The 22,809-nt window shown below is 37.3% G+C and overlaps 2 protein-coding genes across 4 annotated transcripts in view; both read left to right on the forward strand.

Annotated features, from left to right (window-relative positions):
• tpcn2 (two pore segment channel 2) overlaps window positions 1-2,545 on the forward strand; it is a 45,888-nt gene extending 43,343 nt beyond the window's left edge. Inside the window, exons 23-25 of the mRNA XM_041783616.1 lie at window positions 775-856; window positions 1,764-1,855; window positions 1,947-2,545. Of these exons, the coding sequence (XP_041639550.1) occupies window positions 775-856; window positions 1,764-1,855; window positions 1,947-2,025 (253 nt within the window). The 3' untranslated portion in view covers window positions 2,026-2,545. The remainder of the gene's footprint in view (window positions 1-774; window positions 857-1,763; window positions 1,856-1,946) is intronic.
• Window positions 2,546-5,992: 3,447 nt separating this feature from the next.
• pop4 (POP4 homolog, ribonuclease P/MRP subunit) lies at window positions 5,993-19,388 on the forward strand. 3 transcript variants are annotated; one of them, XR_005991696.1, is made up of 8 exons: window positions 5,993-6,124; window positions 11,915-11,970; window positions 12,667-12,896; window positions 14,985-15,062; window positions 15,197-15,258; window positions 15,662-15,763; window positions 18,101-18,291; window positions 18,537-19,388. XR_005991696.1 is itself a non-coding variant. In XM_041782909.1 (7 exons), exons 1-7 carry the CDS (start codon window positions 6,118-6,120, stop codon window positions 18,235-18,237), a joined length of 672 nt encoding a protein of 223 aa, XP_041638843.1. In that variant the 5' UTR covers window positions 5,993-6,117; the 3' UTR covers window positions 18,238-19,388. The 3 variants fall into 3 exon arrangements, 1 of the variants encoding a protein (XP_041638843.1); XR_005991698.1 differs by lacking the exon at window positions 18,537-19,388 and adding an exon at window positions 15,426-15,540 and having other exon boundaries at window positions 18,101-18,237; XM_041782909.1 differs by having other exon boundaries at window positions 18,101-19,388.
• Window positions 19,389-22,809: the final 3,421 nt, after the last annotated feature.

Here is a 22,809-nt window from a genome sequence, read left to right on the forward strand (position 1 = left end):
GTGAGACGCGTGACTCTTTTCAATGGAAACTCCACTGACATTTGTTACAGTCTGTCCTGACTTCAGTTGTAGAATGAATACAGTGTGAGCACATAAATTGAACTATTTAATAATTGCATTTATTAAATAGTTCAGTCACAGTGTGACATTTTACCATGACTGTCATAGAATCAGCTTAAAATCCCCCAGTGTGCACCTGACTTAAACTAGTAAGCCAGAGGAAATGTGTCTTTCTACTTAAAACAGTCCTAAGTAGATGCCAAGAACAGACAGTTTAACAACAAATGGACAGAGAAGTATTTGTCTGTTGACACAACTTTTTCACTTGGCTCCGGTGTTTGCTGGGAGAAGATTTTGGGGAAACCTCAGGTTACACAGAACAATGTTTCATCATTTTTAGGCTTTTACAGAACTAGAGAGGGTCAAAAAACAGATTTACAGCATATTAAAGTAAATCTGACAATGCTTGTATCTTTGATATAGCCTTTGCAAATGTATAAAGGCATAAACATTTGAAGTTTTGTTTAAAATCCTGTCCTGGATAGTAAATATATGTAGGATGTGGTACAAAACAAACAACTTGAAAATTGATTTACATTTCAGCAAGTTAATTGTGGGTCTACCTCCTGCTGTCATAGACCTACATTGATTTAAGCTGTAGGCACAGCCCTCCTAAATAATACATGGCAGAAGGCTGAAATTGCCATTTACATGGATATATTTATACTCATGGTGATGCTGATGATGGTGATTGAAGTGTTTTACTCTCTGCAGCTGGGCCAAGATCTACTTTGTGTGCTGGTGGCTCACCTCCTCGGTCATGTGGGTCAACTTGTTTGTGGCGCTCATCTTAGAGGTCAGTTCAACACAGATGAAAACATTCACTCATTAAGTTACTGCAGAGAATAAGTGGTCTACTTAGTAACCTATGTGTGGATTAGACTGACAAAAAATGTCCTTAAAACCACTGAGGAGGGGCACTTTTAGCTCAGTTGGTCAGGAGCCCCATGATATACAGTGCTTAACAAATTTATTAGACCACCACCTAAAGTAAGGTTTATGCCACAGCTGCCCTAAATTAACAGCATTGGTAAAAATTGGTAAAACCAAAATCATTTTTTATGTTTCTGCAATGGTTAATACACCAATGTGTAGAAACTCTTTAACCCAAATGATATTTTTAACGCTAAATTGTAATTATTATTGTTATCCATGAATTTTCAAATTTACTGATTTACAAAGAAACGGAAAAAATAGTAAAGCACATTAATATTTCTTGATTAATATGTCAGATTATAGTTATTAACTTGCATGCCTGAACAGAAAAATTCGTTTCAGTGGTTGAATGTTATGCTTGATTAATTTCTGACTTCTCAGAGAAGCCCAGTGAGCCAGCTAAAATTTGGGTTTGAAAAGGTGAATTCAGTTTGAAATCCCTCATTCCTGTTCAAAAAGATAAAAACGTGGAGATCTCACTGAAAATGAAAGAGTCCGCATTAAAGCACTTTATGATGCTGGATGGTCTCTGAGACAGGTGGTCTAATAAATTTGTGAAGCACTGTAAAGGCTTGCACGAACATCTGTATGGCTAAAGAGGCTCTTGAAATCTCTTTTAACTGTCTTAGTCATTCACAAGAATGCCATGGACTAAAACATTCAACCATAACACCTCTGTCCTCAGCTATTACGACGTTGAGGCATAATTATTTAGCATAACTTGGCTAACACCCTTTAATGCTCGCTGTTCCTTTTCTTTCAAACAGAACTTCATCTACAGGTGGGATCGCAGCCACAGCTGCTCTGTTACAGAGGTGGAGAAGACACGATATCAAACTTCTGTCCAGCTCATGTTCAGGTCCGTTCACTCTTGTCACGTTTAGACAGTCAAGCTCTCATGTCGTCACTAACTTTGTCAAATTACTACTTTTCCTCTTTCTTCCCTGCAGAGAGCAGATTCAGGAGCCAACAGAGGAGGAGTTACTCTGTCAACTTCACCAACACCCACACTTACACCTCCACTGGTGACCAGAGGTCTCACAGCACCAGGTCCAGAACTACTGCTGCATGTAAAGCTGTGTGAAGAAGCACTGAGAGGTCAACATGAGAATTTAGTTTTAGTTTGTCATAGAGTTCTATTTTATTTTTACTACTGAACGCAGTAGACCAGTGTGTTAATATTTTTAATTCACAAGTGAAACCACTGCCACCTTAGTTTTTTTTTTTTTTTAAGTGTGTGGAGCTTCAAAACTAAAGGCTCATTTATGCTCCTTTTGCCTACAAAATTAGATCAATGTGGCAGACGACACAGCTGTCACTGCCCACTTATTCAGGTGCATCTGTTACATTGTGGTGGATGTTAAGAAATGAGGTCGCTGTCTCATTCAGAGCTCCACAGCTCCTTGGCCACTCCGTCTGTCCTCCATCCAACTTAGGTTCAGATCATTCTTCATTGTGTTTTGCCACTCTGACACTTTTAAAGGCAAATACATTAGAAAGAAAGTCAAAATCATGAGTTTAAAAGGCCAAAATATGAAATGAATTTGTAATCATGAAATTAAAAGTCAAAATATGATTCAAAATTTTAAATTGTGAGTCTAAAAGGTCAAACTATGGGATTATGAAGTCAAAGTTTGGAGTTGAAAATATGAGATAAAATACAAAATAATTGGTTATAAAGGTCAAAATATCACTTAAGATTATAATCTTAAAGATCAAAATATTATATGAGTAGTCAAAATTATGAGTTGAAATGCTCAAAGTATGAAATAAAAAGTCAGAATCCTAAGTTTGAGTCTCAATTGTGAAATGCTAAATTGAAAACGTAAAATTAAAACACAAATTAATTTCTTTTCCCACATTCCTGACTTCTTATCTAAATATTTTTACTCCTTACTTTTTCAGATTTTGGGACTTAACAAGAATATCTTAAATCATCAAGGATAGGTTGACATCTTTATACTTGAGGAAATCTGCAGACCTCAGACTGATGGGGCAGTTATAACAGAAATATGAGATCATCTTGGGGCTGGATTTGGCCCCGGGCCTTGAGTTTGACACCTGTGTATTAGGCTGATAAATAGGACTGCTTGTAGTGTTTTTGTTAGTTTGCAGCACATTGAATATGATAGACATTCCTATAAGAACAAATGGACCGGCCGCCGTAAACATATGTAAGTGGAAATGAGAGGTATGGACAGAAAGCTCCTTCTTACCATATGTGTTTTAATGTGAAGCATAAATGAGCCTTTACAGTGTACTGTGCAGATTCACTGTTACACGTTACTGTATTTGTTGTGGCCTTTAAAAGAGATAAAAACCAATGCAACGAATGAAACTAAAATAACTGCCAGTTTAAAAGACCAAGATCAGATTTCAAGCATTTCTGATGTTTGTAGAGACGCTGCAAAAAAAGACCAAAGAATGTAAGGAGAAAGAAAACTCTGATCATCTGACGTCATGTCCAGTGTTTTTAAGCGCTCTGTAGAGTATTCCTGCTGGAGGAGAATAAAACATGAGGGAGCAGAATAACTCTCAGAAAGAAAGAAAGTCATCCCTACAGTGTGACAGTTTCTTGGTTTGGTATCTGTCTGATAACATCAGCTTTGAGTGTAAAGAAAACAAACGTGGTACACTTTAGTGCAGGGAGTTTAGTTTCCTAAACCTGATGAACTGGATGTTGGATCATTTGAATCGCTGCTATTTCCAACACTTAAAGCTCTCACTTGTTCTGTTAAGCAACAAAATTCAAACAAAAAGTGAATAGCAGCAAGTTGTAGCATAAAGTCAAATAAAAGCGCACAACCACTGAAAGACAGCAGAGACAGCATTATCCTTCAACAGGAGTTTTACTGTGAAGAGCTGGATGGCTCTGCTGCTATCCTCCTGCTGTCATCAGGAATGATGAGAAGTTCTCACCAGCCTAACAGACTGTGGACTGTTGTCCTCTCAATGTGATCCAGACACATGAGAACCAACTCAACACCTCAAACAAAGAACCAAAGATCTGCCAAAGATGCGTTTGTCTGTTATGTAAATGCCAGCCTTCCTTTCTTGTTACTGAGACTAAAAATATCTCAACTGTCGACCTAAATGTTTGAGACTTCAGTTCCGTGTTTGTGAAATGTTTTGAGTGCAGAGGTGCGAGTGAGAAAAGAAATAGAGCGTCCTCTGCAACAGCACGTGAACCAGTAAACACACTTTAAATGTCTACACATAATATTCAACATGCACTGCTGTCAGATGGAGGGGTCAGAGAGGGTCTGTGCTCATTACTGCATGTGCTGAAACACAATTACCACATATGTGCGTCCTTTCTCACAGAGACGCCATGCTGTTTCTTCTGGACCCACACCAAATTCCAATCAATTTTTGTCAGTAGAACCAAGATTTTATTGGAATCTTATATGCAGTTTTTCCCAACATCTCTACATGACCTTTGATCACTGAAACCTGTTTAATTGCACTAGATAGTTTATACACAGCTCTCTGAATTCTTGGTAAAACCATATCCTAACTGTACACAATGGGGGCATCAGGTCCTGATTTCTATTGCTTCGGTCCTGACAGCCAATGAGGAAATCAGCACGCTGGTTCCCCCCCGTCGTTCTTAATTTCCTCTCTGCTTTTTCAAGTGAACACTCATGAATCTGCAGTTTGTATTCCTACATTGGATATATCTGACTGGGTTATGGTGGTGGGCGTAATCAAACATGTAAACTGTTTAAAAATCTGAAGTCTATCTTCTGTACCTTAGAGCGGTTTAGTCTGGTGTCTGCATCAAAATCATTCATTAAGGGAGTATAGAACATGTGAAAGGGAAAATTTTACTGCACAACAGACACCAGTGCTCTACAAGGTGACATATAACATACTCTGTAAAAACAGACTAGTCCTCTTTATGCAGAAAGATAAATGCCATGAAGTAAGGATATTCTGACATCTTCACTGTAAATTAAAGGGTCAAAAGGGAAAAACCTTGAATGAACTTGTTTTCTGAATGGGACAAATGATGCCTTGATATTTATATTTTGTTTTCTAATTTTATTTGTATTAAAACTGAGTGAAAGGTTCTTCTTGTAAGAAGTTAAAATGTGTTAGAAACTTTCTGACTGTTGATTTACAACATGTGTTTTAATGAACTGTTTGTAAAAATGGTTTAAAGACAGATTTTTAATAAATATTTTATCAAAAAAATCAAAACATATTGTCTTCAGGTCTCAAATCTCTTTTATTGTGTTTATTAATCCATGAATCCACTGCTGTATATGAAGTTTTATATGGATCCTATCATTATGTCTAGACAGGCATTCTACATTTTACTATTACCTGATAACTTTTTAAATTTTATATTATAAAATGATTTAATCTTTTGTATAATGTGAGACCAATTATGTTTGCTGAAACAGGCTCTTTGCTGTGTGTACATGGATAATTACAGTCACCAAAAATTGACTGTCTTACTTCTTTTAAATTTGATTCAATTTAAGAACATAAAAGGCAGCAGCCAACCCCTAATCTCCTACGTTAAGGGACTGAACTCCCTAGAACAAGAAGGGCATGTTGGAGGGATAAATAATGCAACCAGTGGCTGAACACTACATAGGCTATTGTTTCTTTCCTTCTATTTATCTTTTTTTTTTTAATATAGGCGGGGGGGGGTTGTGTTTTGTTCTGTGTTGTACTTTAACTGTATGTTCATACAAAGTACTTTCATGATGTAATAAATCAAGAAACTCAATAAAATATATTGGGGGGAAAACCTAACCTGGTGTTAAGACAATGATAAAGCCTATTTAGATCCTTTATTTACACTACATTTAACGCTTTGTATTTCATTGTAGTTCAGAACAGTCTGAGCTCCGTGGCTGAATCACAGACCGTTGAATAAAGGATTATTTAAAGCGGTTCTGTAACTGTGGTTGAAATGACCGTAGGGGGCGCTGTTAGTCCTCTGACGCTGACAGTCTGCTGAAATGTCTCATCAGTGAAGAAGAAGGAAAAGGAAGTAAGCGTGTGTTGATTTCCAGTCACATTTTCTCAGGTTTTGGTGTTTTTCCCACGAGACAGAAGGACTGTAGAGGTTGTGACGTTTCTAAAGAGAAGTCCGCTGATTTACTAATGGAGGGTGAGTATTGTTATGTAAGAGAAAAGTAGAAATACGACTGGTAATGACATATTTCTCACCGATGGAAGTGAAGCTGACGTCTGAGTTTATATAATTCAAACCTTTCTCTCCTGTTACTGTTACTAAACGCACATCTTAGCTGCTGCTACTAAAATGTGAATTTAATGAGCTTGTTTCCTAATTTCAAGTGTTTTTTCTGTTGATATTTTCTGCTGTGAACACCTTTTTTGATATCCTGATAGTTCAGAGCAGGAGATCCACTTTACCCAGACCAGTATCAGACATTTACCCCTCCACATCTCCCATCTGTCACAGTGGCCTCAAATCTTCATCAGACCTCTGCTGTACTCTTAAAATACTCTATAATACCCTGGACCCTTTGACAACAGGGATTTATACAGGGCTATACCTATTGGTAGTACACTTTACAGAACATGATTTGTTTTTATCCATAAAGAATTCAAAAATCGTTGTCACAACACCATTATTATAAACTTTGACATGATTCTAGTGAACATCAAACCACACTGAATCTCGTTTCAGACTATCAAAACTAAAACATCAGCCTGAGATACACAATGTGGGGCAATTTTTCATTTTTTAATAACAAAAATTGCAGAAAAACTCCTACTCGTTGTAAGTTGTAGAAAACATTAGCAATATTTTCCCAGATTGGCGCCATTTTCATATTTAGATGTTGTGTAAAATAGTCTTAAATGATAACCAAACCCTCAGACCACTTGTTTCATTGGGTATTTAGTTGTATTGTTGATCACTTAGGTTGACATTTTAGCACAACACAAATGATTTAAATTCTATATTTTGTGTTAAAAATATGCATAGTTACTGCCCTCCACAGGTTGAAATCGTTTACTGCAACTGCTTTATTTAAACCAGTGGATCTGTTGATAATTGACGCTATGGCACCTGTAGACACTATAAGTGCCACAGTAATCACAAACTTTTTCCATGACTGTTTACTCATAGCAGCACACAGCTGAAATTCACTCTCCACCAATCAGAGACGTTGCTGTGACACTTGAGTATTGTGGGTAATCAATCAATCAAACTTTATAACTCCTTTCAAACTAATAATGTAATGTAGTGCTGTTATTTGAGATCACAAAAAAGAAGGCTGATAGTAGACTAACTGACTTTTTCTCCTCCATTATGTCTTAATCTCCTCATTTAAACTTTTTCCGCTTAAAAACAAGTTCCATTTCCTTTTAGTGGCAGAACCAGGTTGTGCACAGAGGTTTAGTGCTCACAGACATGATCAACCAATCAGAGACTGGACTCTCTAGGATTGTGTGTAATATAGTGTGTTAACTTTGATTGTGATAAACCATGTTTTAAGTGGATAAGGTATAAACCTATGCTTTCTAAATGATCAGATATCTTCTACATACCTTTGTTACCCAGTTTAATACTTCATTTGATGATTGATTCTTAAATTAGCTTCTAGCAGCAGTGCAGGAGTTTTGCACTTGACGGCAGGTTCAGGCAATCAAGGATGTCACTGTGACACTATAGGATTGTGGGTAAGTGGGTAATCGTGGGGTGAAGTACTTTGGCAGAGAACATGAATAAACCAAGTATTTCTTATAATAAGGTTGATTACGTGAGGAATTGTCTTCTCCATGACCCTACATCTTGGTTTCATACTCAGGTAGCTCATGTTAAGTCTATCTGGAATGGTTCTGACATTATGGCTAACAATCAGATCTAAAGAAGAGCACAGATGTTGTGGCTGATGAGGGACAGTAGAAAGGAGGGAGGGGGCCTGTCTTATTCCCCCTCCCCTCGCCCTTTCCATGACGTTCCAAAGGCGTTGTTTCAGAATTCAAGCTCAGCTGAAACTCTGAGGTTTAGTTCCTCTTTACGGTGTTTTCCCACCTTGATCATTTGGAGAGGTTTTTCCACAGCAAGTGTGATCCCTTCATTGGCACAGTTTGTATGATGCATGTAAACACCTGTTGCTTTGAGCCTGCTGTATGGTTTAACCGTCAAAAACAAACAAACAAAAAAAAAAAATATGTAAGATTTCTGTACCCAGTATCACTGACTAAAGGAGACATAGCCTTTCATTGTTGGTACATTATTTGTATTGGTCGTGGAAGTCCTGCAAGGCATTAGGTCAACAGAGGTTTCCAATACTGTGTTACACATTTTGGTACCACACATTTAAAACTATACACTCTTTTTTAAGAACTGAAATGTACTGAATATTTACAGAAGAACAATCAATGAGATTCTTATCTAAAAGCTGCTGAGAGAGAAAGAGATTCTAGAGAGATCTAAACATGTTGACAAAACATTTCTAACATACCAGTGCAGTTTAGACAGTGTGCAGGAATTTACCTGCTAATTTTGGAGGTTCCTAGGAGTTCTATATTTGTCACCAGAGTATTTAAAGAGGTATTGCTATTGTTTGATTTTTACTACCATCTTTGTTTAAAGTTCTGTTACCATGACACCCTTATAAAGGAAACTTTTATGACACCATGTCAGGCTATGCAACAGAAATCTTGTCCTGGCAGAGAGACTGGTGTGATCCTAACCAGTCTTTGCAGTCTCTGCATGGTGTTTATGGCTAAAATGTATTATGAATGATGGCATATCTGATATTTGCAGAAATCCAATGTTGTGCATCAAAGATTTTGCAGCCTGATGTTGGCCTCTCAGTATTTGAGTAGATGGGCCAGTTGAAGCCATGTCTGCAGTTTAGTGATATTTTAACAGAAATGAGGACAGAAAAACAGACTGCAAACTACCTGCTATGGTTACAGAATATTAAATGAAACTTTTCAAAGGTGGGTGATGTTATTGGAACATCTTTAGACAACGCACTGCAGATGAATACTGGCCGAAACAAAGAATAGACATAGATAAAGAGGTGGGGCAGGATGGTAGTCTTTACTGTCACTGAATTTTAAATATGTAGTGTTAATATTGGTCCTTGGCATCTGTGACTGCCCAGTTGTACATATGGTTTTAAAAAGCTGGTAGTGCCTTCAGAGCTCAGAGGACTAAAATATATTGTTGTAAATGTACAAAGACATGTTAAATGTTGTTGGTTGGGTCTTCTGTTGCTCTCTTGTTGGTCAGCGTCAGGATACACAGTCACGTTAGGTTAGGACAGGGGTGTCAAACTCGATCACAGAAGGAGCCGAATTCTGAATTAAGGTCTAACCTGAGGGCCTAACAGGGTCCACATTTAATCAAACTATCAACCTCATTTTAGCCAGTAATAGGCCTAAATTATGGGGGGAAAATGAGCACTGATGATAAATGATTTTGAGGTTTAAAAAGTCAAAATGACAAGTTACAAGGCATAAAATCTGAAATAAAAAAAGTCAAACTTATTAGTTTGAAAAGTCAAAATGTAAAATAATATGTTAAAATAATGCATTTAAAAGGCAAATATATAAAAAAGAAAGTCACAGTCATGTTTTTGAGGCAAAAATATGACTTACAACTTAAAATGGTGCATCTAAAATGTCAAAATGTGAGATAAAGGTTGAAATAATACATTGAAAAGGTCACAATATGAGATAAAAAGGGAAAATAATAAATTTAAATGGTCAAAATATGAGATTAAAAAGTCAAAATTATAAGTTGAAAAGGGTAAAATTTAAGACAAAAGTCAAAATAATAAATTGAAAAAGGTCAAAATATGAGATAAAAAGTCAAAATACTAATTTCTAAAAGTTCAAAATATGAAATAAAAGCCCAAATAATCAATTCAAATCATTATTATGCAATGGAAAATTGAAAACATGAAATGAAACAGATAAATTTCTTGTCCCACATTTCTTTTTTTATAATTATTTTTACTCTTTATTATTTCACATTTTTAGGACTTAAGGATATTTGATATCATCAAGGTTAGGTTTACATTGGAGGAAATCTGCAGACCTCATATTTTTGGGCCAGTTATATTAAGAATATGATAATATCTTGCAGGCCAGGTGTAACTGTGCCACGAGCCGGAATTGAGCCCGGGCCTTGAGTTTGACACCCTGGGTTAGGGTGTCAGACCACTTGGCTGATACAAGAAAAAATTGTGGTGCATCATCCTTGTTGAATTGTGGGATGTCCTGAATGCATCATCAATTATTTCACACTATAAGAGTGTTTTTCCATTACAACATTCTCCTTCAGGACATTTCGATGTGCTGAGACGAAGTGGTCAGATAGAAATCTGTCTAAAGTTTGATGTCTCCTTCAGGTTGGGGGTTTTTGGGTTGTGTTTAGTGACCTGGGAAATCTCATCGCTTAGTTATCAGTGAAGTGATTGACTTCATCTGTTATCTTTCCAGTCATCTTCACAGAGAGTAGTCAGACCGGAGCGTCTGCTTCTCACCTAACAGCGCTCCAGTGTTTTCTCTGCAGCCTCCTTTTTCACCTTCAGGAAATAAAACTGTCACTTTTGCTCATACTGTGATTTATATCTGTTGATTTACTCTCTTACGAGTCACAGAAGGTAAGAAATGTAACTGGGCTTGTCTTATGTAACTTCACAGCAGCAGAAGGTTATCAAGGACAGGAGAGGTTAGGAATGAGTATCGAATGACCCCCTGCCAACCCAAACAAAAGGCAATAATTATGCCTTGGAATTTGCTTGATTTATGTGCACCGAGGAAATAACCACATTGACTAATTTACTGTAATGTTTGTCTCTTATTGAAGGCCATTATATGAATTTTGCTTGAGCCTCTTACATAAGGAAGTTTCCTTTTCTTATCCCATCTTCTACTGGTATCTTTGTCAGATATTTTTGTGACTGTCTAGAAAACAAAGACAGCTTTTATTCTCCCCCGACTTTCAAAACCTTATTTCCTTTCAAAAGTATCTATGCAGGCACCGTTTAGGCACTGGCACCTTATAAAAAGTATGTTTTAACACCGGTATCAGACAAAAATGAACATTACCCAACCCTAGGGGAGGCTCCTTGTAGCTGCCAAAGGAAAGTGTAGTCTGAAACTCTTTCTTTCTTGTTTAAATCAGGAAGTTCCTGGATGGCCTTTGTTTCCAACCAGTACAACAAGTTTGATTTCCAAGCTGCAGTAAAACAGACAGACAGTACTTATTTAGGACATTTAAAAAATGAAAATCTCTGACCTTTTCCTGAATCTGACGACAGAATCAAATGGCCCTTTTGTTATTATGTGATTTTATCACAAAGTTTCATTACAGTCAAAGCCCTTAATCTGTGGTAAGACAAACTGGTGGGTCATGAGGCCGGACCAGTTGAGAACCACTGGTCTAATGTGTGGCCGGCCTAAATCTGTCCAGTACCCTACAAGATTACTTTGTTATATAGTGTGTCATCACCATGTCCCTTTAAAAGCACGTTTATGACATGAAGGAGAAAAGCTGTTAAAGAGGCACCGCTTAGCTTGCCTCTTAGCACACATTCTTATCAGCAGCAGCTTCACTGCACACAGCATGTAGGGATACCCATCCAGGGGTAAGAGAGCCACAGAAATGATGTACAGGCTGTTTGCGTAAGAGGAGGGACGGTGAGTTCTGACGGTGCAGCCATTCGACTTCAAAATGCCATAAATGTATCGTTAATCCCAGATAATGCAGTCTGAACATCTTTTCTGATTCTGACCTCTGCCCTGTCTACACAGAGACGTAGAAATCCAAAGATAAAGAAACGTAGCTGTCTGATGATTGTTGCTGAAATACCATAATTAGATAAATTTAATAAATGAAGCCAAAGCTCCATTATGTGGCTTTATTTTATTGATCAGAGTCCTTTTTTGTGTGTCCGTTCAACAGAAGCATTTGTTGGAGCCACCATTCCTCGGGATCTGGGGAAGATTGTCGGTGTTGAGGTAAGCAGAGACTCCATAGAGAACGCAGGATTAGTTGTTTCTGAACTGAGTTTTCATCATAACCTGCCATAGTTTACAGTTTTTCAAATGATTCCCAGCATGTCATTTGAAATAACAACTCAGTCATCTTAAAATACATAAATGCATGTTTATTTGTGGCTATTTTACACCCTGGTTAACTGTTAGTTTATTTATTTTTACCAAATTTAAGTTCAAACCAATAGAAAATCTAAAATCTTTTGTCTTATAATGTTAGAATATTATATAAGATCAATGTAAAAGTAATTATTATAAAGAAATGCTGATGCTCTAAAGGGTATGCTCATTTATGCCTTCAGTATTTGGTTAAAGCTCCTTTAGCATGTTGACTCTTGACTTTATGAAACACAGCTGATCAACAGCAGTAGATAACAGCATCCTAAATCACCAGAACTGGATTAAATTACAAGAAAAAAGGAGACTTTTCATAATATTTAGATTTTTAGATGTACCCGTGCAGCTTAAAACTCTTTACTACAGGTATTTTGGGTATTCTAACCAATAATTAGAGTTTTTTATACTTTAAATTTTCCTCATTTTAACATTGAACCATTTTAAAGAAAAGCAGAACAGATCAGTTCTGTACTGTATTTAAGGAAAGGATAAAATGATCATGACTCCTCTGAAAATAAAACAATCTTTGGTGTGTATTTCCAGTCTAAGACCAGATTTAAAGCAGAGGCCTTCACCAAGGCGTTCCTGAAGAACAGCCTCAAACAGCCCTGGAAACATGACCTGAAGAGCATGCTGAGCCACAAAGCTGTGCTTCTGGACTACGCCAGGCCCAAGAAGGACAAATCCAAGAGGAAGAAAAAGGCGGCCAAAGGGCTGAACGCTCGGCAGAAAAAAGAGATGAAGATCTTCCAGATAAAACCGGAGCACCAGAGGTGGGGAATCTTATTTTGTTTTTTTTTTTTCATATATACAACCTTTGTTTTACCAGAAGAAAACCTGAAGAGAATACAAATATCCCACTCAAGAGTTTCTTGGCCAAAACAGGCAGCAGCAAAATTAACAAAGTTTCTACAATAGGTCATTCAAGTAGAAGACACAGGAATACAATTAAAGACATGGAATAACAGGTAAAATAGTGAGTATCTCTCAAAATCATCCATAATCTTAACTCTTCCATACAGAACACCTGAAGACAGATGTGTCTGTATCTGGGTCATTTAACATTGTCTTAAGATTATCCAATGAGAGCAGCTCATGAAGTTTCAGGTCTTTTTATGACTCTGCACTGGTGCTGGGGGTCCAGAGAGTTATGTTTTTAGGATGTCTGTCCTTACATCCATCTGTTTGTACATGTACATAGGTACTTCATCTCCATCCGGGCCGTTATTGTGAACACAACATCTCGAGAACAGTTGTTGGGGTTTTCTTCAAATTGTGTTCAAATGTTCACAATAATTTAAAGATGAAGAGAATTGATTTTGAAGGTCTTAGGTTAAACAACATCCCAGCCCTTCCTCTTTAACTACTGCTGTTCTTTCATATCTGGCAGTTGTATACCTTGCAGAGACAGTTACAGTTTTAGAATTTGCTCCAGGGAAAGGGAGCAGCAAACTGTAACCCTTTTTACCCAGTTCAAGTTCAAATAGCCAGACCTAAAATATCTTTGTAAATAAGAATACCCCAGAGTTTAACTCTACTTGTGGACGAAAGCCATCCAACTCTAGAGATTGAGATTAAACCTCAGGTCAGTCAAGGCCTAGTTCTGCGTATTTTCAAACTCAAAAATCTGAAACATTTTAGCTTATTCATAAACTAATCAGTAACCGTGTAACGGTATCAAAATCCCCCGCTACAGTAATTTCATTTAATTTAACCTTTATTTAAGTCTCAAAAATCATTGAGGTTTCCCTCATTTACAATGATGTTGAGATACAAACAGACACAAAAAAACCAGAAACAAACAGAAGAATGATGCTCAGTTAAAACAAGCACACACTGTGGTGAACTGATTTGAGAGCATTTCCTTTAATTGTCCTAAAGAAACTAAAATGCCAATCTTGAGAGTTTCCTGTAAATTGGTCCACATTTTAGGAGCATAAAAGCTGAAAGCAGATTTCCCAAATTCAGAGTAAACTCTCGGGACCTGTAGCATTAAACAGTCAGGAGAGCGAGTATTATAATGTCCAGTGGTCCAGTTTAGCATAGAGGTAATACCTCAGTAACAAGTCCACAGTACAGTATTTATCGCTGTATTTAAAAAAGTGACGTTGGCATTGATTAACAAAATAAATAAATGCACAATGAATGCACTTTGAATATTACAAAGTGCTGTAGGTGTGCATTAAGCCGGGCATACACAGTGTGAATTTCATCCGATTAAGCCATGAATTTTGAGTCTCGCCGACTCTCAGTCGGATCGGTCGTTGTTTGTCATGCTGGGTCCAGGAGGATACGACGACCGACAATGACCTGATCACAGCCTGACAGGCTGCTCCTGACTGGTTGGATGGATCTCTGACATTTTGGTCGTACGACTCCAGACACTCCCACATTGAGAACAGAAATGCAGGCGGAAAAATAAGTTTGGGGGATTTTTTTGTCCTCCGTAAACTGTCAGACAGCGTGTTAAATTACCATGACAACAGCAGGAATGACTTTCTGATTTCCCCCACCCCCGCTATGATGAAGGAAATAAACGAGCAGGAAATATTCCTACCTGTGGACCTGCAGCTAACACGGATGGTGATGCTGTTTGTGTGTGTGTGATAGAGAGAAGATATGACTGGAAACACTTCATCCCCAGGGTATGAGTCATTTTAAAAAATAAACTCCGCTTATCTCTGTCATAGTCCAACCCGACTTCACTCATACATTGATGGGCAAATCTGGCGTTGGGAAATCTGGAATCTGTTCTACATGGAACAGTATATTCTCATTGGATTTGTTTGACAGATTCTCATGAACTCAGCTGTTTGTCATCCTCTCCTCTGAATCACTGATTTTATTGTTATTTTCTGCAGATATGAGCTTTTCCTGCCTCTGCATGAGCTGTGGAGACAGTACATGATCGATCTGTGTGGTGGATTGGGTCCAATGAGGTAATTCATTTCAGAGCAGATAGAGACAATAATCGCAATTAAACAGCTTTACCTATTGGTTTCAAAGTATTTTAGACATCCCAACATATGACCTGTTTCTGTCCAGTCTCATACTCTCTGTTGTGTTTTTGCAGCAGTCCACAGTCTGTGCAGCAGAAACTTGTGAAGGCAGACTTCCATGGTGCCATCCTCACCGGTATGTTTGAGGTCTAATGAGTTAAATCATCACACTGTCAGCACTGATGTTAAAATGAAGTTAAATACAGGTGTTCTCTAGTACACAGGTATGTCTGTAAAGTCCAGCTTTTGTCCAAGCTTATTTAACTCATGATTTAGGCTCAGTCTTAAACTCCACACTCACAGACTCAGACATGGAGCCTTGTTTCCTGGTGAGAGCACACAGTGAATCCCACTGTGAATTAAAAAAGGGCACAAAGGCTCTGGTGTGGACTGTTCGGCCCAAAATCCAGCACTTTTTGTGAGTCTTCTCACTGCAGAGGAATTACCCAGAGTTCATTGCAATTTTGGTGGCATGAAAGTGTATTTTACTGATACTTATGACAGTTTTATTGATTTGTTTTGTGTCTTTACTTTCTCAGTGATCCGCTCTAAATGTCCGTCATACGTGGGAACGACGGGGATTCTAGTCCAAGAATTCAAACATGTTTTTAAATTAATCACCAAAGAAGACAGACTGAAAGGTAAGAAACACGGATGGTTCATTCCCTCTGTTACTCAGTCCACTGAGGTTACTGTATATTTAGAGGAGGGTCAGTGACACAAAGAAACAAAATCAGAAAACACTTTTCTCAATGAATATTGCTATGATATTGTTTTATGATACTGTGGTCTTGACATTTCTTTCCAAAGAGGCTTGAGAAGTGGGTGGGAGATTTAAGTATTCAGCATTAACGGCTTTCTACAAGTGTCATTCATGAATTTCATCCCAGGAGTATTCTTTAATTTGTACCTAACATCCTAAGAACGGTGATGTTCCTAGGCGTATCATTTCCCATCTGAACTGTTCAACCAGCTAGTCTAAAGTCTAATAAATACATTCTGTAAACCAGCTTCACACTTAAATGGTACAACATCACACCATATCAGTACAAAACTGGTTTGCAGAATGTGGCTAACAATAGCAGTGCTAGCATCACTGGCCTTCAGTTCTTTTTGTAGGCTAACGTCCACATTCCTAAGCTTATTATCGTCACTCAGTGCTGTATTCATGCGTGAGTGTAAAGTATCATGGCTTACAGACAACTTTATCATAATTTTCTACATAAAATAAGTGCTAAACCGCACTTTTCCTACCAGAGATTACGGATGCTAACGCAGTTAGCAGATGCTTCTATTGAATTAAAGAGCTCTGTGACAACTATAGTGGCTACTAGTGGCAGGCGGGTGTATTACACCGTAGACGGCGCGTTTGACCGGGATCGTGGGCCTGAACTGATAAAAATGTTAAAGATTAGTTTAACTAAATTAAGGGATCTGGATTTAAGTGTTTAGCCAGCTGTTCTCACACATAAGAACAGTCTTCACGAAGCTGTTGTTACATTGATTAATTATTCTCTTCCTCATTCTTCAAACAATAAATGCTGTGTCACAGAATGGTACAAAAAAAAATTTGGCAGCTCTAATCTAAAACAGAGTGGTAAATTAACAAAAAAGAAGTAAAATATCAATTTTCATTTGTTGTGCCTCTCTTAATCTAGGTAATTTTAGTGATAATAAATCCAAATTTAATTGTTTTTATTTTTTCTGGTGATATAAGCGCTCAGATGTGTGTAGGGGTGCTTCTGTGTTGTTAGATTTTATTCTTAGCAAAGAAAAAACTGATCTTTGACAAACCACTGAAACTTAAAACTGTGTGAGTGAATTTTAAAAACAAACATATTCTTTAGAGCATTTTTAAAATAAAGACCCAATGACAGCAGCATGCTGCTGCTTTCCTTATCTCATCTCTATTATTGGTTTTAAGACACGCAGGAGGTATGGACACAGCCCTTTAACATTTTAAAGTGTTAGAAGGACAGTGACTTTTAAGCCATAGGAAAAGTTCTTGGACATAAAACTGGATCTGTTAAATCAGCATATTTCACCCTGGTCTGGGTTGGATTTCTGCATAGACTCGCTTTCTTCTACAAACTTACTAAAGTGAAAATTTAAGTCAGAAAATTTGATAAAAGCGTTTTTACCGGGGCTGAATGATTGGGAAAATAGTCTAACAGTGATTTTCATACCAAATATTGCATTTACGATGATTGTTTAAATGTCTTATTTCATGTATTTTTAACAAACACAAGAAATAAATCATTCTGTATTTTAACCAACACAATATTAAGGTAAAACTAGGGCTGGATGATTTTTTAAATATCTAATTGTAATTATTATAACTCATTCTGCAAACTGGATATGAATTATTGTATTGAAGGGAATGATAATTTCTGTCTTTCTCACTTTTGGTAAGAAAACATGCCAAAAAGTAATAAAAGTATTATTTTTTTTAACTGTTCCATAAAAATTGACACGTGGATGTTTGTAAGATGTCCAGAGCAGTGTTCATTTTTTTCTATTTTCAAATTTAGTCTCAGTCTTTAGATTAAATGCCTTTTCGGTTTAGTCACATTTTAGTCATTACAGCTCTTTATAGTTTTAGTCGACAAAAGCTCAAAAACATTTTATTCTAGTTTTAGTCCATAAAAAGTCATCACATTTTAGTCTTAACTTTCAGTCCAAGCCTAGATCTGGTACCAAATCATGTTGTTGTGCTCTATACAACCTGCCTTTGTCAACAAACATTAGTCTGAGTTTTAATCAACCAAAATTAACACTGGTGTGTGAGAGTGTAGTGTCTCTGGTGCAAAAAACTTGTATAATGATTGTGGTATTTGGACACGTCTCAGCTCAAAGACATATTGCACCTTCTGGGATTTGTAAATAGCAGTAGGACATGCTGTTATGTAATCTAAATGTTGATGAACTCCCCAGCCTTATTTTGGTCCTATGGTTTTTGTCTCACTGTTGTGTCACAGTGATCCCCAAGAGGAACTGCGTGTTTGAAGTGGAAATAAACGGCTTCGTCTCTCACCTCTACGGAAACAAATTTGAGCAGCGAGCTGGCGATCGCTCTGCCAAGAAAATGAAAGTCAGAGGAAGCATCGACCTGTGAAGGCACCAAGGACCACTACAGTGTGTGTTCAGCGTATCAACAAAAGAGAGAGAGGTGTTTTACTCATGTTTACTGTCCTTCATAGTTCTCAGGTGACCCCACACATTCATGGACAGGCTTCTGACTGCTGTAGACTGTGGAGCTGATGGTCTCTGTGACCACCCACACGTTTCAGTCAGTTTTATTTATTTATTGTATTTTAAGAATGACAGAAAGTTTTAGGTCCGGTGGATGTACTAACTGTTAAAAGGAACCCTGCATGATCAGTCAAGTTGTTCATCTTGTTCTTCTGTTGTTAGGTGATGCAGCTTCAGCGGAGAGCTGTCAACATGAGTCTGCTCAACATTTCTGCCCTTAAATAGGGAAGGTTTTTGTCACCATAGTAACGGGGCTAACGGAAGCACTGCTGTGCTCATGATGATTAACACTGGTCTATTAAAATAGACCTGCCCTCTTTGTAAAGTGTCATGAGACAACTTTGGTTACAAATTGGTGCTATATAAATGCAGATTGATTAATTGGTTGATTTATTGATTGATTGACTGATTGAGTCAGTTGATCAGTGGTGGCTGCTACTGTCGTAAGCACTTCTTCCCTAAATCGGTCACATAACTGATGGTGTGAATAGCAGCTTCAGAAATGAACAACAAGAAAACTTTTGTTCCACTTATTCATTCAGTTTTCTCTCTCTCTGCATTCTGGGGTCCAGGGGAGTTTTATAAAGATTGAAATATTTGGATGATCAAAGATGAAATTTAAAAAAATCTGAGCCTTTTGTTTTGACAACAGTGAGAGAGCAGTAGTTTGGCAACCTTGGACATGATTTAAGAAACTGCTTTAAGTGAGAAAAAGGCAGGAAGTAGTTTCCTCATAGTCTCACAAGACTTTTCTCTCACGTACCTCACACACCCCACAATAGAGACTGATTCTGTTTAACAGAGAAGAGAGCCTGAGGCAGTGATGTAACTCAGGTGGATGCAGTTTATTGATTTTTTCATTGTTTATTTTTTTGGAGTCTGAGCCTATAAACTGTCTGTACATTGATATTTTTTATGCCTTCATTTGTTTGTACAGGATTGCTGATGTTTTCAGTGAATGTTCCTTTAGCAGCACTATGTGCTGGTGGTTAATAAATTGATTTTTTGAGTGAATTATTTTCCTGGTAATTTTTGTTCATGGAAGTCACACTCATGGTACATGGACTTGAAGCTTTTCTAGTCGTCTGACTACTCAAAGCACTTTTACACAGCAGGTCAGATTCACTAACCTGACACGCCTGAGCGGGAAAATTATTTGCTTACGATTGATGAAAATCTGTTATGGATATGTGTTTATTTGCATGCCCTTATTCTCAATAATCCATAAATACATTATTCCAACATGTTTTTAGAGATCTTCCTGGTAAGCTCATGACAGTAAACAAAAACCTACAAAATAACCAAAACTAAATTGTAAAAATCATTTTGATAAACTGAAACTAAAGTAAAAACAAATCTTTACATATATATATATATATATATGTAAAGTTAATTGTAGGCTCACAAAACTAATAGAAAATTAGACTACTTCTCTTTAGTTTCAGTCTTTGACAAAAACCTACTGACTGAGATGAGGGAAGAAAAGATTATTTCTGTATATTTTTACAAAAACATGAATTTTACTTTTTCTGACCCTTTTGGTCTCACCCCTGACAGGTATCTCATGTCACTGAAAAACTAAAACTACTAAAAACTAAATTAAATAATGCATTTTCTACAAGATAAAAAAAACAAGCCAAACTAATAAGCCAGCAGTAAAAACTAAACGGAAATTGTAAACAAAATAACGAAATGCACACTGATGAAAATTTCAGATCTAGTATAACCTTGTTTCTATTTATAATTTGCTTGATATGAAGACACTATTTTTTAAGGAGGTTGGACCTCATTTTTGGGGTCAGGGGTCCTCACCAGGGATTTTTATGGATAATTAGAATATACTTTTGTTCTTTTTTATTCACTTTTTGCTAAACTTTTGAGTAGGGAGTATGTTTTACTAAACATACTCCCTAATCCCTATATGTTTAAATAAATGTGTATGTTTAAGACATGTATTTTATGCACATCTATAATAACTACACCTTGAGGAACTCCTGGTGATTACACAGCGTAGCCTGATGGTAAAACCACCTATAATATGACCAACAGGTAAATCTAGCAGCTGCTGCCATTACATGAAATAACTTCTATACATCATGGTACATTCAAAGTCTCTTAAATCTCCTTTCTTCCCCATTTTGATGCTCCGTTTGAACTTCAGCTTGTCTTCACTGTGTCTAAATGCTGCCATGCTGACTGATAAGCAAGGCCGCCCATAAGGGGGGATAAAGGGGAGCATTCTGGGGCCCATGGGGGTCAGCTAAATCATGGTCCATTATAGAGTTAAGCTGTGAAAACCATGTTTTATTTTTTACCTGAATAATAACCACTATTACCAAAGTAAAAATGTATTTATCTAATCATGCTGTAGTATACCAGCTTCAAAATTTAAACATAACTGAAGCAAAAAATAGTCAGACCGTTGCAAAACTTCCTTAAAAAATAGTAAAAACATGCATGAAAAATGGCGAAAATGGGTTAATAGTGGCAAAAATGAGTTAAAAGAGGTAACTGATGCTTTAAATTGGCAAGAGTTGTTTAAAATTGGAAAAACACTTCAACAGAGGCAAAATAATTAGGTAGAAAGTGGCAAAAATGGTTAAAAAGCCAAAAACAGCAGGTTTAAAGGGGCAAATAAAAGCGGATAAATGGGTCAAAAGTGGTTAAAAGAGGTTTAAAAGTGGCACAAATAAATAACTTCAACATCAGACCCAGCAACAGATTGAAATTCTTTTCAGCTCCAAAATGAAGTAACTGTTAGCCGGGATGCTAGCACCAATGCTAACGATGAAACACACATTGATACTGTCAATAAATCACACCTGGGGAGGGCCCATCTCTGGGTTTTTCAGGGACCCAGCCAAATCTGTGGGCGGCCCTGCCAACCTGAAATTATGGCGTATGAGGAAGTAGTGTAAGGGCGCTCACGCCTGCTGAACTAGCTGCTTTACTGGATGTTACTGCATTGGATAGTTTTATCAAAACATTTAAAAAAGACGTCAATAAACTCATGAAAAGTTGTCTGATCAGAGGTTTCCTCATTTTTAGTTGATAAATTGAATTTCACCTGATAGGACAGATGTGATTGGTTGAAGAGGAACTTTTTTGTTTGCTCTATAAATAAGGAGAAAACTCCTGAGTCTTCCCTGTTTCTTGTTTTAACAGAAATCAGCTGCTTCTGACTTCTGACTGAAAACAACTAGAATATAACATTTAATAAAAAGACAACACTTTATTTATTTAAGCTGGTTCACCTGCTGTCGGGGATGTTTCAGGACTAAAGTGCCGCTTTGTGCCCTTGAATGACTCACCTGGTTAGAGGAGTTGTCTAACCACTTTCAGGTGCTGCTGACCTGGTTTACTTTAAAAAAAAAACATTCATACTGCAAACACCAGCATGTATTGGGCACTGAGCCATGCGTCCTAGTTAATATCAGAACTTCTCTGAATGTCTGCTACAACTGTTAGGAGCAATTCAGCACAAGGACAGAGGAGTAAATACGGAAAAGACTTCTTTAATGAAGTCATTAACAAAAATAGATAACAAGAAAAAAGCACAAAACAAGACCCCCAAAAATAAAAAAAGCTTCAAACCAACAACACAGAACTAAACTGTCAGTTAGAAACGAACTGTACTAGGAGTCAGCTCTTTTTAGTGACGGGCCAAAAAGTCCCAAACAAGGCTGTGATTACTAACAAAACGAATATGTAAGAACACTGTCATTAATTGGAATTTTGACAAAATGAGACTTTACTAAAAACAAAGATGTTTTGGTTGCTTCCAACACAGGTAACAGGTGATATTACCATAGAAGTAGCACTAGAACCAGTCATTCTCAGTCACATGGTGTAAAACTCTTCTGTTGTGTAAAGCCTGTGTGGGCAAACAGTGCGACAGCTATGAATAACACTCCTCAACATGCTGTTACAAGGATCCTACAGACTTCATCTACAGTCCAAGAGGAAAACCACCATCCAGATTTTCAGCAACACAAAGTTCAATAGCCAGTGTCAGTGATGGTAGCGGGGTGTATCAGTGCCAATGGCATGGGTCACTTTCACACCTGTGAAGGTAGCATTAACACTGAGAGGGACATACGGGATTGTAGCAACAGATGCTTACATTCAGGCTTTTAGGGACATCCCAGCGTATTTCAGCGACACATTCTGTATGAGTGACAACAGCATGACTTTACAGTAAAAGAGGGCGGAGCCTAGAAGGGCCTGCACCAAGTCCAGACATGTCTCTCATTGAAAATGCATTAGACAACAAAAATGTTCACAAAAAAACAATACATTGTAGCAGTTTAAATATTAAACATCATGTCTTTTTGCTGTACTGAGAAAAGATTTACAATCACATTTTACAAAATGTCTCAACTGTTTTTGGGACAGGGGTTTGTATGTTTTATAGTGCATTTTTAAAGAAGGCTGT

This window comes from Cheilinus undulatus, linkage group 1 (assembly GCF_018320785.1).
Source record: "Cheilinus undulatus linkage group 1, ASM1832078v1, whole genome shotgun sequence".
Classification (NCBI taxonomy): domain Eukaryota; kingdom Metazoa; phylum Chordata; class Actinopteri; order Labriformes; family Labridae; genus Cheilinus; species Cheilinus undulatus.

Coding starts and splice junctions, on each gene's coding strand:
- pop4 (XM_041782909.1), top strand. Junction 15,259..15,661: donor CCATGGTGCCATCCTCACCG/GTATGTTTGAGG, acceptor TTACTTTCTCAG/TGATCCGCTCTAAATGTCCG. Junction 15,764..18,100: donor CAAAGAAGACAGACTGAAAG/GTAAGAAACACG, acceptor GTTGTGTCACAG/TGATCCCCAAGAGGAACTGC.